Source organism: Dermacentor silvarum, chromosome 1 (genome assembly GCF_013339745.2).
Source record: "Dermacentor silvarum isolate Dsil-2018 chromosome 1, BIME_Dsil_1.4, whole genome shotgun sequence".
Lineage (NCBI taxonomy): Eukaryota > Metazoa > Arthropoda > Arachnida > Ixodida > Ixodidae > Dermacentor > Dermacentor silvarum.
Window position 1 is genome coordinate 29,153,325 of NC_051154.1, and position 19,500 is coordinate 29,172,824.

Sequence of the window (19,500 nt, forward strand, 5' to 3'; positions counted from 1 at the left end):
TATGCCTGCCGTGCTAAATAACACATTTGATGATTGAAGTGGCAACCTTTTGCCAAGGTTTATTCATCTCTCCTCAGCATGATGGAATCATAAAATAAGAATAAATCTAAATGCCCTATTTTGAAGTTATACACCCTATAATTTTGCTTTTCTAGAAGTGCCAAGATTTGGCTTTTATGACATATTGAAAACCATGAATCACTTGTAACTTGGTCAAGAAAGAGCTTATTCTGTGGTTTATTCTTGTATTTGTTGTTGCCACTATATTCTTTTAGGGCAGCAAAGACAAACCTGTTTTTGCCATTTAATAAAATGGCTCTGCAGTGCTAAATGTGAGACCTTTGTTAGCAACAATGATGCATGAAGTAAGCAAACATGCACATGTACTTGAGCTTCTGCGTCCTTTGCATGCTTTTTCATTATTAGTTTCTGTGTGTGTGCAGGTGGGCCGCCAAGCTGCAACGAGCGAGAGTTACACGCTGGGGCAGCATGATTTCAACGCCAGATGCAATGCTTCAAGCCATGGTTAAGCGTGCCCTGACCGAGAGTGGCTGCCCACAGCACATCCTGCAGGTGCTAATTGAGAATGCTCACGAACGCCGCTGGCCCCCAGGCCTGAGCACACTTGAGACACGCCAGATGAATCGACGCCACTACGAGGCCTACGTCTGCAAGCGTATCCCGGGCAAGCAAGCTGTTGTCGTGGTAGCATGTGAGAATCAGCACATGAATGACGATATGGTGCTTGAGCCGGGGCTAGTCATGATCTTTGCCCATGGCATTGAGTGAACATGTTATGGGTGCGAGGAGTGTTGTCTTGCGTGTGATTGGTATGGCCCTCATAAATTTAGCAGCTGAGGTGCTGGCCAATTGAATAAGTGAAGCATTGGTGAGCGACATTGCTGTTGGTAACGTTACCATAAAGAGGGTCCAGCCTCGCACCTGGCCACTTTCTGCTGCTGCCTTATTTTTTGGGGGATTTCACAAGCAGAAGCAACATGAGCTTCAGTACCTAAATGTATGGCAAATACATGTTCATTTTATTGGAACAAGCAGAATCTAAAGACAGAGTGCTGGGGTAGGGCTTTCGGCTGCTAGTTTAGGTAGCTGATGTCACTCCACGAGAGTCCAGTCTGGCAAGAGATGCAAACGAGTCTGAAGCAGTGTATTCATGGTTTTACCATGATGTGATTGGCTGTGTAATGTTTGAACAGCTCTTCAAGGGGGCCTGCAACATTTTTTTTTTTTTTTTTTTTTACATGGTAAATAAGCTGTACTATATGCATGACAGGGCTGCCATGAACATCTGAGCCAAATATTACTCACTTGTGCACGGCAGAGACCGCACAATGGAGCTTTAAAGTTCAGCCAAGCTTTCTTTCGGCTTCAAATCAACACTAGCTTTCAGTGCACATAATGGCACAGTCTAGCCACTGCAACTATTTGCAACGTTTGGATTACATCACGAAAAATAACTTTCTTGAACGAAAGCAAGAAAATCCTAAAAAATGCCATTCTTTATATTAGCTTGCTCTACTAAAAAAATAAAATGCCGTTGCTTCGAAAAGCATAGTAAAAAATTCGGCAGGGACACTTACGACTGCTTACGTGTGGGAATGCGAAAGCATTATAGCGGTTGTAGACCTCGGAACGTCATGAACGCACTCATTTTATACACTCATGACGTGGCACCACCTCCCCCCCATTGGCTGCGTGGTCACGTGCCCAATGACATATGCACTAGGCCACACCTTTAGTCAGCCGGAACCGTGGATACGCTGTGGTGTCGGGGAAGCGTGCTCATCTCGTGCCCTGGAGGCCCGGCTTCGATTCCCAGCGAGACCGAAATGTATAAATTTTTTTTTTTTTTAAGCCATCAATTTACTTTGTTTACAGGAACCTCTCTGACAAATTTGTCATCAATCGGAGCATTTTTTTACGTGTTTTTAAAAACTGTTTGTGCTGTCGGTCATTTTTGGTACCATCTTTCAGTCATGGCGACAGATTTTTGCATAATGGAGCATATAATGCTTTTGCATTTAGAATCTCACATCTGGATTTCTGGTCTTCAGTGACTGTTGCCTGCTGAAGCTATGCCATCTCATTAGATCTTTCCATTGCTAAGGCTTTGTTGAATGCCATACCTAAACGGCATTTGCGTGCTTTCGGTTTGCGTTGTAGTTCTATTCAAGTACCTGGAATCACCTGAATGCAAGCCAGTGTTACCATTGATTATTCAAGGTTTGTTGTTTTAATATGTGCAGCTTGAAAGCTGATAGTCTTGTTGCAATTAGTATACAAGTTCAGTAGAACGTGCTTGGAAGAGCCACTGTGCTAACTGCAAAGGCGGAGACATTGAAATATAAAGGTTCTCCATCCAGTGATGCAAGACACTGAACTCTGGCAAGTACCATGGAGTGCATCAGGCAGCGTTTGTGTGGCTATTCACAATGCCAATCATATGAACCTTCTTAAAAATGGGACAGTATTTCAAATTATGAGAAATGCGAGCCTGCATTATTGTTTGTTGATGTGTACAGCCAGACTGAATCCATGGCTCATAGCAAGTATATAATTGCATGCACTCTCGCATTGAAGTGCATCACTAGGGAGTTAAAGCTTGTCTGTAAATGTAGTACCCTTTACGGAATACATACGAAGTTACTGAAACTGTGGATGGCAGTAGCAACACTGCTAGCGACGTCTTACGGCGCTTTGTCCACTTGCAGCATATTTGAACCATTTTTGTGTGATGCGAGTATTTTCATCAAGTAAAGCTATTACAGGACATAAAGGTTATTTCACTACCGACGTTTTAAAACAGCAGTTAAGCAGAAGTTAAGCAGGTTGCTCTAGTAATAGCTCCATGTCCTCTCTAGTTGAAGTCTGGTCCAAAAGACAGCACCACCAACACAGCTGCTCATGTAAACATCTACAAACAAGCTAAAACTCTACTTTCAAGCCATGCAAAACGTGTGCTGTTATCCCTTCAGCTGATGAAGGGCATTTGTGATTGAACTAGGAAAGGTGCAATCTCAAGATTGCAGTATGTTCCACTAATATATGCTACATTCGACTGGTTTTCAAGTGCTTTGACGGCGCAATACATCCAGTTGGTCGAAATTGAATGCCCTGAAAATATTTCGTGAGTTCTTTCAGAGCGTCGCACTCCAGCTCGGAGGTATTCTCACTTGCGACCTGGAAGTGTGACTGAGATCTAGTAGAGTTGCAGTCACGTGGCTCTTGCAGCTTTCGTTGTTGGCATCACGTCAGCCATGGCAGCATTCCTTGGTGCCTACGTGCCGTCTTTGTTTACAACAGGACGTGTTGATGTGTTTCCTCTTCCGGCCTCTGATTGCTCTGGTAAACGGCTACATGTTCAGCTTGGTCACGCTGTCTCTGGCTCCGATGGAAAGAGGGCTCTGCATCATTGCAATCTGAGTCGGAACGCGGTAGGGACCAGCCAAATGAGGTACCAATAGACTCCCTCCACTCGCTACGCTGTGTCAGCTCTGGATATTTTGGTATTGGTTCCACATTACTGGTGGGAGCATACAAAGTGTGCCTATGCACCAACTTGACTGTAAGCCATGCGAGTGCCTCCAAGTTTAGCAAGTCATTAACAGCAAAACCAGAAGTATTGGTCGTGGCATTATGAATAAATAAAAGCAAGTTTGTTCTGCAAGCTTGCTTCAATTACAGGTCTAAAAAAAGAATGGATAGGTTCCAACTTGCCCACTTTTCGATTCTTCTGCAATAAAAGCAAATTGCATCATTGTGACATGTTGAAGGTATGTTGGGGAACATTACAGAGGGGTTGAAGGATAATCTCCGACTGCATTTGTATAGAATGGCTTTTAAGCTTATTGCTGGAGGGTACTTGTGAAGTGATGCCCTTTAATGTCGGATACATTCCACAACTTGGTTAAATATTGTTGCAGTGCCCCTTTAAGCTGGATTCAAGTGTATCTGAGTTTCTTACTAGATGGGAAGTTTAAATCGGCCTCCTATACCACAAGTACCAAAGTCATGTCCATTGTATAATGTAACAAGTACATGTGCTTCGATGATATGACAATGCAGCCATTAACTTGCCCGTTAACTCACCCCTTAAAAGCATGTGCAGCCATTGCTGTAAGAAGTCTGTGCTATGCCTCTCGCAAATGGTTGTGTGCATGAAAACTGGGACCATTTTTATTCTCATGTCTGAATTTTTTTCAACTGTCGTAAATTTTTCCCTTTTTTTCTTTTTTGAGTTTTTCCTGCGCTGCTTTGTAATTGAGTGTACTTTGCCAGGCTATGTTTTTACTAGGGCACATGGAGTTTCACTGCCACAATTATCATACGTTGCTCTTGCAAGCTAATATCTGTTCTGTCCACTTTTTATGCTTCTGTGAAGTTCCAGAATATTCGAAGACTGAATGTTACCTTTCTGGCATGTGTTTCTGCCTCTGTATGGTGCAAATATTCACAGGGTTTACTTGGCAGGCGTTTGTAGTTTTTTTTTTTTTTTTAGTTTGACTTTTCCTCACTTAGAAATAGTATGTGTGCTCCATTTTCATCAATCAGAGGCTGCTGTTAAATGCTATTGTGTAGGCACCACTTCTGAAGCCAAGCACATGATGCCTTCAGTGGTAGAGCAGGTCTGTAGCAAAAAGCACCGACTTTCAGTAACGGTAGACTGTTGCGATCTGTATCCCCCAAGGCAAGTGTTGCTAAGGTTTATCATCTGTGGTGCCAAGGGGACTAACGAGAAAACTTACGTTTTATAAGTAAATTACCCTACTACAGTACCAAGAAAGCCGCTTTTATTGTCAGTGGAGGCTTGGAAAGCTAGAAAAGACACAGAAACGAAAGTTATTCCTGCACCAGCTTAGCAAGACATCATGGATTTTGAAAGAGTCTGCTCGGTCTAGTTTTTTATCTGTAAGGATGGACTGCATAGTATTCTAAAAGAGCCAAAGACTGAACTTCACAAGTTTTAAAAGCTTCTGCTGAGCCACAATGACCCAAGTGTAAAAAAAAAACTTGACATCAGTCCTTGACATCACACTGTCAGATCGGCACTGTAGTTTCAGCATTAAGTTTATGAAATGGAACTTTGACCTTTATTTTCTCTTCTTCTAGTAATCAAGCCATTGCAGTCGAACCTCATTATAATGAATTTGCATCGGTCGTGAAAATAACTTCGTTATATCCGATATTCGTTGTAAGCATACGCGAAGATATTGGCAAAAAAAATTCACGTGGAAACTCCTCTGGGTGTTGTCTAAGTATGCATAAGCATTGTGCCACTTGCTCATCTCCACGCAGCCCTGTGTCATTATCAGTGTTATGACATTTGATTTGGCCAGTACAAATGACAGTGCTGCGGTGACACGAACTGGTTCGGAAGGTGGCGAAAGGTACATTGATAACGCAAGCAAAGTACTGCAGATGGCGGCGCCAGTTGCGCCGCTGACATTCCGACCATCATAACCCTCTGTAACTCCTTAGCGCCTTGTCCATTTGTGTTGAACCATTACAAACTGTGATCAAAGGGCTCCGGCGGCGGCACGAACTGATCAAACGAACTCTGGCACGGCCACGCGGACCGTATCATGAAAGCGATCTGCCAAGCGGACAGAAAGTGCTCTTTGCCCATGGCATTGATTTTCTGAAAAATCAGTTGGCATCTGTAACACTTTATAGCATAAGCTTTCTCAATGCCATGCACAGGTATGAGGCAGCATTAGGGACGTCTTGGCTGGGCTTAAATGTGCACTTTTAAGAAAGAATGTGTAGGGTGGTAACGGAGTTTGTTCACACATTAAACTTTAGCCATAGTTTACTCAGGAATGCGAAAACTTGTTATAAGTTGGCTTTCATTTTATGGTTTTATAAATTTTAATTTAAATTCAATAACAAGCATAGGTTTATTATGGGTGGCAAGCAGTGTTCAGCATATGGGCCTGCTTATAAGCAGACTGACACTAAAAAATTGGTGGCATATCATGTTTTGCTGGAGAAGATGCATACATACCACATTCAGTAAATTCTGGGCAGCTGTACAGGAATAGATTCAGGTGATTCTTCATTTTGATTAAAGGGAAGTGTACTAAGTGTGTTCAGGATGAGCTAATACCCAAAAAAGTCACAGTCTCGCCCGAGAGGCAAAGCATCGATTCTGAGAGCAAATTATTAGACAACTATGCGAAGTAAGGATGGTAGCTTTATCGGCCTTATAAACTTGTAAACATTCGCTTACTAACAAAATTAACAAGCATGGCGTCATGCGCACGCAAGCAAACATGAACATATCTCACTCAATGACCGTGGACACTCGCTGTCAAAACACTGGCATGAGGAAGCGCGGCATTAGCAGCGAGCAAATGGAGCTTCGTGCTGCCTCTCGCTTCAATGCGAACTGAATGGCGAGAACACAGCGCACACGAAGCTATCAGCACTCTGTGCATTCTCTCCCCATCGCAGAGTGCTTTCATCGAGATAGGGTCCATGCGGCCGCACCTTATACAGCCGCTGCCAAAGTAGACACCCCCCTCACCCGGTGCCTTGCGCGCACGAGATCGAGCCACTATCGTGCTTAGACTTTAACTCTTTCCCTATCATGGGAAAAAATAGGTGTTTTTTTGTATGTTATGGCTGATGTTTTTTTCTGAAGGAACTACTGCACTCAATATTTAATGTAATACATAAACAGAAAGCAAAATGAATGCACTTTTCACGCATAAAAGTTTTATTAACCCTTTCGGCCCTGGTGTCCTATAAAAAGGACACGAAGAGAAATTGTTCTAAATCGTGACTCAAACGGTTACCATACTCAGAAAAGAATTTGAGCTATTCTTCATACACCTCCGCCAGGATACGTGACAGTTTCTTCATCATTGTCTTACTCAGAAAGCCTTGGAGGTGAAATCAAAATTGCGGAAGGTAAAAAACTCGACTGCAGCACTATCTTGGCTTTTGATAATATTTGTCAATACCTATTGTCTCAGTAGCGATCATAATTTTGTGTGTTGTTTCTGATATGGTTAGGCGTGTATTTATGTAGGGAAGTTTTGCCTGTTATTTGCGCATAGCCCAGAAAACGCCATGATCTGTGTGTCCTAAATATAGGACACCAGGGCTCAATGGTTGTAAAAGGCACTACGTGAGTTGAATGTACAATGAAGACGCTGTTGCTTTTAACTTGCTTCCGATTTCTTGTGTTATTCCAGAGGTGTCAAGTCAGCCTGAACTGCTGTATTCAGGGGTAAGGGGACTTCTATAGCGAAATGTATGTGTATCAAGGACCCAAATGTTTGCTCCACTATAGGAAATGTGCGTGTTTGAGGTAGAAGACGATGAAAATCGGGATACTATACCGTTTGCTTTTGCAGGCTAAGGGATCAGTAATTGCAGCACAGTAGACAATGAATTCGCCATCTATGGTGAAAATACATCCTACGAAGTGTTTATCAAGTAGATGGAGGTTATTCAAGTGCAATGATGAAGGAAGTGTACTTGTTGGAGGTAGAAGACGATGGCGATGAAAACCAGGATACACATGTTGTCCAAAACCGAGGCAACAACAACAACAGAGGGGTCGCAGCGGAGCGCCAGAACAAGAGGACCATCGCAGCAGGCTTTTAGAACGGACTAGTGCGTGCCATGCTTTTAAGCATCGCGCAAGCACCACCCAACTTTATTTTCGTAGTCTTTCGCAGCCGGCACCAAGGTGCCGGCCGAGAGCGCTGACCTTAGCGTGGGGAGCAGTAATTGCTGCACAATAGACGAAGATTTCGCCATCTATGACGAAAATACAATCGTAAAGCGACTATCATGTAGATGGAGGCCATTCAAGTGCAATGATGAAGGAAGTCTGCCTGGTGGAGGTAGAAGACGTTGACAATGAAAAGCAGGATATAGTTTGCTTTTGCAGGCTTGGGGAGCAGTAATTTCTGTACAGTAGAAGAATTGGCCATCTATGATGAAAATACACCCAACAAAACGTTTTGACTATCAAGTAGATAGAGGCCATTCCAGTGTAATGATGAGCCGTGTATAACGAGCACAAAGAATATTTTTGAGGCCTTTGACGCGCAAGAACCACTGTCAAATTGCCATCATCCAAGTTTTTCTACATTTAAAACTGTGATACAGCCTAGAATAACATGCAACTTTGAGATACTTCAAATTGATTTCTACAACCACTAAGCCCTGGTGTCCTATATATAGGACATGACATCATATCTTATACTGGTGTGGTACTCCAAACATAATAAATATTTTTCGGTTTCTTAGGCAGTAGTAAATCAATACAAAACGATGAAAAAATTTCTGAACGTTAAAAAAAATTCAGGGCTGAAAGGGTTAACGAGATATATTTCATAAAAAAGATATAAATTGTTAAAATCAAGATTGTGCGATAAAATTTAACAAACTTTCTAAAGACACGCTTGTATGTACTAAGAAAAAAAATGCTACGAAAATTATGAGATATGCAAAATGTATTGCCGTCTGTTAGGCCCTATCTCCGAAAAAATCTAAATTTTTTATTGAACAGGTATTTTGCAACAAAAATTTATAACTGCAAGCACTACAGTTGGGCGTGCTGGGCTGCGGCTGCCGATGTTCCGGGCTGGTTTGCGTCGTCGTCGCTTTCAGGCTCAAAGTCCAACAAAAATTTTTGTCAGCGTCCTCTGACTCGCTGTTATTCGATGTAACGATAAGAACAGCCGCAGAGGCAGCGGAATCGCGATATCTGCTATCTCCCGAAGCGCGCACGCTGTTTTTGGAGCCGGACATTTTTGCATTCTGCTTTGACGATCGCGAAACTTCGGAGCACGCTTCATCACCAAAATCACCACTTGGCGGGGAAAAAGAGAACTGCTTAGAAAACAAAAATATAGTTTGTCCTCTTTCACATCCGATGGCGCAGTGTGTCAGTGAGCGGTGCGGAAGGTCTCGAAAGCAGCGTTTCAAACCATCGATAGCGGGCGGCCATTTTTTCGTTCTCCTTTGACGATCGCGAAACTTCAGAGCGCGTTTAAAAATCACCGCCTCGCGGGAAAAAAGTGAACTGCTTAGAAAACTAAAATGCAGTTCTCCTCCTTCACGACTGATAACGCAGTGTGTCCGTGAGCGGTCCAGAAGGTCTCGAAAGCGGCGTTTCAAACCGTCGATAGAGGGCTAACCATGACCAATGGGCGCGGTATGGAAAGAGTTAACAGAAGATCACGGTAACGACAGCGGCAGAAAAGCACCTGGAGTGTCCATATAATTGCTATGAATTTAGTAGCAGTATTGGCAGCGGCGTGCATTTTAGGCAGATTGATGTCCTGGTCAGCATGCAGGGTAAGCAATGCAGCAAGTGCCTGCTTATTTTTCACCAGCATCTTGATAACTGCAACTTGCTTGAAGAAGCAAAGCCTCTGACAAGGTACCAACAATCCAATATTATCAGTCAAATGCGCACTGTCACGCAGCCTCTCAGTGTAAGCAATAGGAGCTCAGTGAGTCCAGTAATAAGAGTGATGCTTCGACAACCTTTTGTACCAATTTGGACAGTCAAATATATTGAAAATTTTTTTAATTTTAAATATACTTCAAATTTAACTTTGCCAGATTGACGGTTAGGATTCTTGCTTTCTTCCAGATGATGATGCGGTACTGGCGATTTCACACTGCTGGCAGCTGTTATGGTTAGTTGTAGTCATGCACATAACTAAAAAGCTCAAACGCTTTTTGTTGACTACATTTTCAACTTCTATGCATCAGCTGTTGGCTGCATTGGCTACTAGATCACTCAAGTTTGCCCATGACCATGTGTTTGAATGTTTTATTGGCAACATCTGTGACTGGTATGCATCATGTGTTAGCTGCAGTGGCTAGCCTTGGGCAGGGCAAAGTATGCAAATTTGCCTCTGTTTTGACACCTGCATTTGCATCTCTTGTCATTCAGCTTTTTCCAGTGGACTGTTTGTCCCCTGTGTAATGTGTGTGTGACAGTGTCAGCCCCTTCATGCTTTTAGGTAATTATTTTAAAGCCCATTCTCCTCTTGAGGAAGAGTGTTCATGTGATATTGGGCTCTTTTTAACTGTTAGTGGCCATATGTTATATCTCTCTGCTGCATTTTTATTCTCGGGTTCCAAGTAACTTCTGAGCTGTTTACTAAAATGGTTCAGATTGCTCATCTGGGTGTGGCTTCTGAACTCGCACTTTTTTGCCCATTTTATTCTGAAGGTTATGCCTTATATGTTAAGTGTTTTAGTAGCATTTTCTGTATTCAATTTTAGAGGGGCAGTTGCATCTGGAATGCATGATGCCTGTCTACAGTGTAACACTGTGCCCTTGCAGAGAGCGTAGCTAAGCGGCTGCTGGTTTACAGTCGGAGTCTGTTTTTGTGCGAAGAGTGAACTAACTCAGCTGTGTGTAGTTTGCTCTGAAGAAGCTGTGATAGAAACCAGTAGAGTTGCATTTTTGAGAGTCGAGATGTTACAATTGTATAGAGAATGGCCAAGCAACCAGCATGGTTGGGTGCTCTATTCTGGTCTCCTGGACTGCTGGTTCATGTATGCCCTCATTGCTCCTGCAGCTCCTGAGGTTGTTCTCAAGTGTTGTCAGAGTTCTGTATGAGATCAGTGTAGTTTCTATGCAAATTGAATTGCCTAGCGACCTCGCTATTTATTTTGCCCTGTTGGTCTGTGAGAGAGGAGTGTGATGACAATGTAGATAGTGCACTACGTTCATTATTCCCCCCTTTTTTATGTGTTCTTGCTTGTCTAAACAGTGATGTACAGCCTCCATTGTTGGTGTTGCTACTTTTATGAGCTCAGTGAGCCTACTGTCTGTCCTCTATTGTTTTTTATTATTACTATTAGGCAGCTGAAATGAGAGTATTCTACCATGTTTCTTGCAGCCCCTGGATATCAGTATGTGCCAGGCTCAACATTCCATATAGTTTCTCATTAAGATGAATCTCTTTGATGGATGTGTGGTTGCCGCATTTCCCTTCCTTGTGTGTGGGTGGTCTCCTCTGAACATGGTGTTTGGACATAATAGTGAACTTTCTCTCTGCCCATGCACCTTTTCTGTTAATTCTGCTCTGATGCTCTATTCACTACTGATCACCGGTTATGTCAGACTATTTATTCTGGAGGTATATTTACGACTATTTTGTTCACATATCAGAAAGTTCTGCGTTGTCTTGTAATAAATGCTTTCAGAGAAGATGGCCTTGTTAGTGTCATTATTTCTGACCTAGCCAGCACATTTCCAGCACTGTGGAAATGCTGTTTGAGCATGTCCAATGAAGCTGTTCCTTGTATCTGCCTACTATGAAAACAGCATGAAACAAACAAGTGACAAAGAAGCAGACAAACATGTTCATTTGTCTCTCGGTTGGTTTATTCTGTTTATGAAGGTGTTCGATCACCATTCTGATCCGTCTGCTTCCTCCATTTATACAAGTTGTTTAATTAAGAAGGTACGCAGGGCAAAATGGTATGCTTTTGAACTCCTAGTTTAAAATGAATCAAAATCGGAGGGATAATTGTTAATGTCAGTAATGTAATTATGTAAGCCTGTGTGGGAAGTGTCATTTCTTGTCAATCATATTTAGAGGAATCCTGACTCCTAATAGAAGCAACAGAATATAATTGCTTAGAAAATGCATGTGACTCAGTTTTTTATGCGTGTCTGTGTGTGTTGTGTGTTAATCTCTGGGGCCCATTCAATGCCTTTCATGTGAACATTTTCAAATGACATCAAAAATGTCCCTCATAATTTTTTTTTTCCATTGAGGCAGAAGTAAAAATGACACGTAAACACAAATCTGAATTTAAGTTTCCAAGAACAAAATTGGCAACACACATTACAAAAGTACTTGGAACCATTAAAGGGGCCCTGAACCACTTTTTGTGGAGAAATACATTTGAGGTGAAAATAGGCTTTTTCAGAAATACTTTGCCACAAAAAGTACTTCAATGCGTTCAGCAGAAGCAGAGTTATTGGCAATCAAACACAGCCTCAGCTGTGCTCCCCCTGGCTTCTTCAATGCCTTGCACTGCGAAGGCTACGGTGGGGCCACAACGCTCCGCCTTCAAAACGTCACTGTGGCGCGCAATTCAAATTTCAGATTTGGTGCCTACGCTGCGCTAAACGTAAGCCTAACGTGGCTGTCCTCGGAGAGCCGCAGTGCGCTTTGCCAGTGGACTCGTGGCGGCTGCGGTGTAACCGACCCCAGCGACGAATAGCAGCCGCGTATTGGAATGTGCTTTATTGTGCAATAAAACACAACAGAAGAGAGAGAGGATCACGGCTCTGTTGAAACGATGGCGTTTGAGAGAAAGGTGACTTCACGGTCCGCTTGCGAGCTCCATGCACCGCGTACGACAGCAAAACTTGGCTGAGATGTTCACAGAAGCGTATGCTACCCGCGGACTATGTTATTTCACAAAGCCCGAGGGGTGGTTCAGGGCCCCTTTAACTACCATTTTCTTAGAAAGTCATGTCTGAACTTGATGCATTAATTGCATAACAATTTTTCCATCCCTCTGCATACCGCTTTTTCTTTTTTTCAGAGTAAAGCAAATTAATTTCAGTATTTGCTGCCTTGTTACATTACTAGTTCAAAATTTTATGCATTTTGAAAGTCATTTTATGAAAAAAGACTTCTTCCCAACAATGTACAAGTAAATGATGGAAGAGTTAATATTCAGATAATACGAGGGGGGACCCAAAAAAAATTGTACTGGCTCCATGGAACTCTTTGTTATTGCTGTGGTCTCCCGCTAAGTAGGTATGGCTGGCCAATTCACAAGTCAGTAGCCAAGCCGATGTCATAGTAAGAGGTGGTGTGGATTTGTGGTGACTGTTGTCACGCTACTCTTGCGAAATCGTGACGTCTGTTCATAACGAACAGCGAATTGCCTTGAGATTTTGATTCCTCCTTGGAAAAACCACTAAAGGACACTTTAAATGCTTCAAACGACGTTTGTGGAGGAGGCACTAAGCTGTACACAAGCTTTTTTTTTTAAGACGATAGTCTTTCTTGGGGAACTTAAACGCTGAAAATTTGGTCTGTCTGTCTGTCTGTTTGTCTATCTGTCACCCGATTCAGCCACCCGGCCAAAGTTGGACCACTTGCTTACCGCCCACACTACTTAAACTGGTACGGCTGTTCATACTTGTGAACGTTATCGATCACAAAGTAAATATTACGCATATCTGAGGCGCAACATCACTAGGTAAGTATTAGGAGGTGTGTTCCTTTAATAGAAAATACATAGATACGTAACTCTAAAGACCCTAGTTTCTTAAGCTGCGCTGAAAATGCCATGCTATGCGCGCCGACGAACGACGTTCCCCGACTGCGCGCCGACGAGCGCCCTCTGCCATGGAGGAAGGAAACCCTCTGCACAAGCTCATGTTTCCCGATGTATTGCCAGATGGCGTCCATGTCTCACGCAGCGCCTCCTCAATTTTATCAATGCCAGCCAGATGCGGCCGATTCAACATAAAGGAAGCGCTGTCTGAGGCAGGGCAAAACATAAATGGCCGCTTGATGAAATAATGCGGTAAAATGAAATCTGTTCAAACAAACCTTCATGCCAGGACGGAAATGGTACGAGAACAGCGTCACGGGTGGCCGCGGATCAGACCAGCACTCATGTAGTACGGCCGGCAGAAGACTATCGTCTTTCGACGACATTTGCAGCGAAGCATGCAGATACGCGGCAAATTTTTTAATTGGGGGATTTTGCGTGCCAAAATCACAATTGGATTATGAGGCACGCCTTAGTGAGGGACTCCCGATTAATTTTGACTACCTGGGGTTCTTTAACGTGCACCCGATGCATGGGCATTTTTGCATTTCACCTCTATTGAAATTCAGCCGCTGTGGCCGAGATTTGACCTCGCGCTTAGTAACGCAACGCCTTAGCCACTTAGCCACCACAGCGGTTACATACGAGTGCTTGTGTGGTTCGGGTTGTTCCAAGAGGAGAAATGAGAGCTTAAGTCCATGCTTATTCTGTCTGATCCTTCAACCAGTCGTACCTACGAGATTGTCGAAAAGGTTCAGCAAAAAAAAAAAAAAAAAAAAAAAAAAAAAACTAGAGGTGCTGCTACAAATTGAAAAGATTTCAGAAGCTGCTGGCATAAGTTGGAGCTCAGGTGAGTGGATTTTGAGATTGGAATTGTACATGACACGCATTGCCACGATGTTTGTTCCCTGCCTGTTCACTGAGGACAAAAAACAAGACAACACTTTTTTGATTTTGTGCCAGGATTTGAAAATTTCGTCAAAAGTGCCACAGACCTCCTTTTGAATATCGTCATGGGTGACGTAGGCTGGTGCTGTGAACACGACTCCAAAACAAGCAAGTTTCGAGCCACCTGAAGATGTCTTCTAAGACTGATAAAAAGCGAGAAGTGCGCTAGTGGGAAGATGATAATCGTCATTTCATTTTTTTTCTTTGGCATTTGTGGAATTGTGCAGCTGAAATTTGCCCCTCCTGAAAAGATTGTTAATTACCAATTTTACTTTGAATTATTAAGGTGATTAAGGAAGAATATGACAGGAAAACGTGAAAAATTGTGGAATGCAGTTGGCTGGTTTCTCCATCACGACAGCGGCGCAGCTCCAATCGCTTTCGCAATGACTTGTTACTTAGCCTGTTGGGGATGGGCCGGCGTTTAGGGTGCCTCAATGTCAGCACCGCCCCCCATCGATGCACCCTAGGTGTTCCCCAAACACTTATTCTTCAGACCAAACTCCCTGTGTTGTACCTTTGTGCAAATGTCACATACACACCGTAAGGGATCAGCCAGGAATTGGGTTGTTTGGAGAACATGGATGTAAAAGTTTAGAAAAAAACCCACCAATGATTACGATACTCCCTAATGCGAAATTTTAGCGCAGCTCTATACGTGTTTTCATGATATATTGGCTGGCGCGGACAATGTCTCGGGCGGCACTTGGCAAAAGGAGCGATGTGTGGCACGACTGCCTCGCTAATCGGGATATCGCGAGAGTCAGAGTGTGGGAGACGCGTGGGCGCTATTCACAACAGCGCCGCAGACAGACCTCCGCTCATGCAGCGCTTTGTTTCCATATATGGTATCGGTGCACGCGCTCGCCGCATGTCTTATCGTTGGCGTCATCGCTGAACAGACGACGAGCGCTACTCTGGCGCCAACTCGTCGCCACAGAGCTCGTCTTGCGCGGCACTACGCTTCTCACGCTTTCGCCATACCCTCCTCGCGCTCTCTTCGCTATGGCTGTCTTTCATCGCCCGCTGCGCTTTCATCCGTCACTGTACTCGTTGGCTAGGTTACGAGGAACGCCGACGCTCGCCGCAGGAACGGGCGCCTAAGAGCTGCGCTCTAAAAAAAATACTAGGGGAAGACGAATTCTGCTCGGTGTTGATTTCTGCAAAGTGCCGTTTTTCTTTTTTTATGCGAAAGCATCAAATGCCACATTGAGCGAAAAAGCCGGCGTCTGTAGCAGCGAAACGGCACCTAAATTCCCATTGGCTGCGCCGCACGTCACATGCGCGCCTCGACGGAGCTGAGTTGGCGAAACGGAGCCCCTACTGCCGCAGTAGCGCGCCAGGTCTTGCGTGAGGGGAGACGGCATCGCCGTGACGCCGCCTCACCAGCGCGTCTCGACGGAGCAGATACGGCCACAGAACACCCATACAAACTTATACGGCGACGCGACGCCGCGGAGAAAGAAGGGTTGTCGACCAGGCAGTCGCGTGACGCGCGCGTGTGGGAGCCGCCGTCTCGATTAGGTCTCGGTAGCCGGCGCGGTCCATCTCTCTCTCACCCCCACTGGCTGCTACGGGCACCTGCCTGCCTTCGAGGCCGCTGCTGCTTCCTCGGTCTCTCGTCGCGCAGGACGTCGGTGGCATGCGGCGTCCTTGATTTATCAGCAGTATCGTCCAAATGATTCCGGTCTACAGCCAACATGCTAACGTAGCAAGTACAAAAAAAAATTACCCGCACCAGTTTAATCACAAAACTCGATAACATACCCCGCAGCAAAACTTGAAAACATAACTCGCAGAGTCGCAGCGCAAAAATAGAACCGCTCAGCGGCGTTCAATTGGACATTATTGCTTTCGCATTCACAACTCGTAAGTGCTTAGGTGTCCTCGGATTTTTTTCTTTTAGAGCGCAGCTCTTAGGCGCCCGTTCCTGCGACGAGCGTCGGTGTCCTCAGGGTAACCGAGCGAACGAGCACAGCGAAAGATGAAAGAGCGAGCGCGAAGGGCAGCGGGGGATGAAAGAGGGCGATAGCGAAGAGAGCGCGAGGATGAAAGCAGAGGAGGAGGTTGCAACGGAACCGTGAGTCGGAAAGCGTAGGAGGAGGGCATGGCGAAAGCGTGAGAAGAAAATCGTAGTGCCGCGCAAGACGGGTTCTGCGGCGACGATGGCTACGAGATGGCGCCAGAGTAGCGCGCGTCGTCTGTTTACCGATGACGCCAACGATACCATATATGGAAACAGCGCTGTATGAGCGGAGGTCTGTCTGCGGCGGCTGCTGTTAATCGCGCCCACGCGTCACCCACACGCTGCCTCTCGCGATCTCCCGATAAGCGAGGCAGGCGCGCCACACTTCGCTCCGTTTGAAACGTGCCGCACGAGACAGATTGTCCGCGCTAGCCAATATATCGCGAAATGAAAACACGTATAGAGCTGCGCTCAAATTTCGCATTAAGGAGTATCCTAATCGTCGGTGATTTTTTTTTTTGTAAAGCAGCAAATTCAATAAATGAAGGAGATTTTTCACTGTGCACGAGGTGAAGACAACTTCGTAGGGGGCCAACAACCGCGCTCGTCGCTCGCTCGCACCGTCTCTTATCTCCACACGGCTCTGACCTTTATGCGCCGTGCATTCGCCGCTCAGTTTCCGTTGAAGCGATAGACCGCACGTACCTTCGCCGGTGCGGCGTATCCGCATGCTGCCAGAGTTTTGACGGTCGTTGTCTGCAGTCATTCAGTGTGATCTATTCATGTTTGTTTGTGCGCGCTCACACCACGCTTGTTCATTCAGTTAGTAATAGTCGGGCCACATTTTCCAACGCACGCTACACATGCAATGCTGCCCGGATCGGCAGTGCAGCGCTACAGGTGTGTCCCTTCGCACGCGCTGCCCACGGGAAGCGCTTCTCATCAACACCACCGTTTCACACGCGCCTTCTCGTGGTCATCGAGTCTCTCTTCATGTCGGTCTACTTACGCCACAGCACACCTGCTTACTTAATCAGCTCATGTTTACTACAATTCATATTGCTACCAAAGCCGCTTACCTTACTTCGTATGACATTGCTGTGTTGCTATCGCATTCATTGCTTCGCCCTTCGGGCGAAACTGTGACATTTTTTCTTTGTTGAAAAAAAAATGGCCCTCTGGTTTGAATGCACCTTCCTTCGGTTATATAGAATGAATGTGGCTATCGTAGCAATGATTGCTGTTTGCTTTTTCTAATCACATTGATATCATCCATAGAGATCTAATGCCAGCTTGTTAAAGAATAAAGTGTAAACAGACTTTAAAAAAAGGGTTTAACTGCTGCGAAGGTGCTTTTTTCAATACTCGTTGCTTCACTGTGACGGAAATTAGATGGGCGACTAGCCATATCACACTCCATCCAATAATGGACGAAAATTGGTTCACTTTTTAATTACTGGTTTTAAGGTCCTTGTTCAAATGAAAGCATTGCAGCGGGGTGCCGCAGTTTATTAAACATTTCTTGTCTTTAACCCTTTAGGTGCTGAATGTTTTTCCAGAGTGCAACAGATTCATTTTCTGTCTAATAGCATCTCCGATCAACCGCATCGGTGCACACCAGGGCTTTGACTTCAAATGCTATTTATGGGCGAAATGTTGCTAGTATGTAATATGAAAATTCATGCAAAGACGTATGCCCAATACTCATATTAATTAGGATAGTTTGTGTTCCTCAGGCTACATTGCTTCTTCGTCGCTGTCATTGTCCCTGTTCGCGTGTAGGAATATATATTCAGACAAGATTGCCTGGGTCGGTGAAAGCGGTTAGAGTCGGACATAACTGGATAAATACCAGAAAGTGCGTGACGTATCCTGAGAATGATAATCGCATTAAACCAAACCTATATACCCTAAAATTTTAGTTAAACCCACTTCTAAGTAGCTGGCAAAATCAGCCACGGATGTTTCATTTTCACGAATTCTCTTGGGCAGGGTCAGGCCTGTTCATTCATGGCAAGACTAGTCTATTCGGGTACGGCACTTTGAGGGTGAAAAGCTCAGAGCATATATTATCCGCGGTCAGGGTCACAAACTCCTGCGCAGGAAGCGTACAGTTGTCCAGAGCCTGCGCGTAGAGCAGTTAATCGACAAGTTCTTTACAACCCTTTTCGTGTGATCCTAGCAAAGAGAAATGGCTTCTATTGATCCATCTCGTATTTCGCCAGAAGTAGTGCCTAAGGTGTACTGGATGCTGCCACTTGCGGTACAGACTCGTATTGGTGAAAGAGTTCCGTCAGAGGCTTGGTGATCCGTCACAAGAGTGAAATGGGACGATAAAGTAATCTCGGAACTTCTAAATTCTGAACACCAGCGCCGCAGGGCTTTTGAATGACTGCGCTCGCAAGAATCCAAAGGTATTGAACATAAGGCTACAGGGCAGTCCTTTCCGTTGATACGATGCGACAGTATACTGCACCGCCACGGCTAATGAGGGTCGTGATGCATCGGAAAATCTGCTTGGACCATGGCACGCTGCGCATCTTGGTACGAATTTTCCTGTTCAGGTCCCATGTGGCATTTCCCTTCTTTAACCAACAAACGATATTAAGGGGCCAAACAAAGCAGACATTCACAGGAAGTTAATTTCTTGTTCGAGCACTGTTAATCACCCCAAGGAGCCGCAAGTTGCAGATAGGTTGGGTAAGAATTTTGCGCAGTAGATAATGATCCATAAATAAATAAAAAAAAAGAAAGGTATTAGCTGGTCCTTACGGTGGTTGGTTTCCGCGCCTGCTCTGGCTTCTTCCATGTGATCCCACCGTGGATGGAAGCCCCTGGCGCCAATTATGTGTTGAAAAAACGATAACTGTGGCTCCCTGAAACGACACTTAGACCTGAGCCCTGTTCAGTGTGAGACTATTTTCCCGGTATCGCTAGAAGACTCGGCACAGAGTCGACGTATTGCCTTCTGCGCGATAGTGATGTCGTCCGACCATACCTTGGCGCTGGGTAGACCCCGTAGACCCTGTAGACCCTGGTAGCCCATGCATCGTTGGAAATGTGTGGGTGCCGATGATATATGTCGAATGTGAGATGACTGTAGCACTGAACAAGTGTCACAAGAGAGCACGTAGTCGGGGCGCGCGCCGCGTGTCACGCAAGCCAGCGAAAGAAACACGCCCGCACCGCGACAGTAGACAGCTTTACCAGAGCGTTCACGGTTCGCTCCGCTCAGACCAGCGTATCCCAACGCTTTTCACACAGCTGCTCAGCGGAAC

At 44.8% G+C, this 19,500-nt stretch overlaps 1 protein-coding gene across 1 annotated transcript in view; it reads left to right on the plus strand.

Moving 5' to 3' along the window:
• LOC119458995 (E3 ubiquitin-protein ligase NRDP1) overlaps positions 1–11,218 on the plus strand; it is a 34,855-nt gene extending 23,637 nt beyond the window's left edge. The window contains exon 6 of the mRNA XM_049666001.1: positions 444–11,218. Coding sequence (XP_049521958.1) covers positions 444–789 — 346 coding nt within the window. The 3' untranslated portion in view covers positions 790–11,218. The remainder of the gene's footprint in view (positions 1–443) is intronic.
• Positions 11,219–19,500: the final 8,282 nt, after the last annotated feature.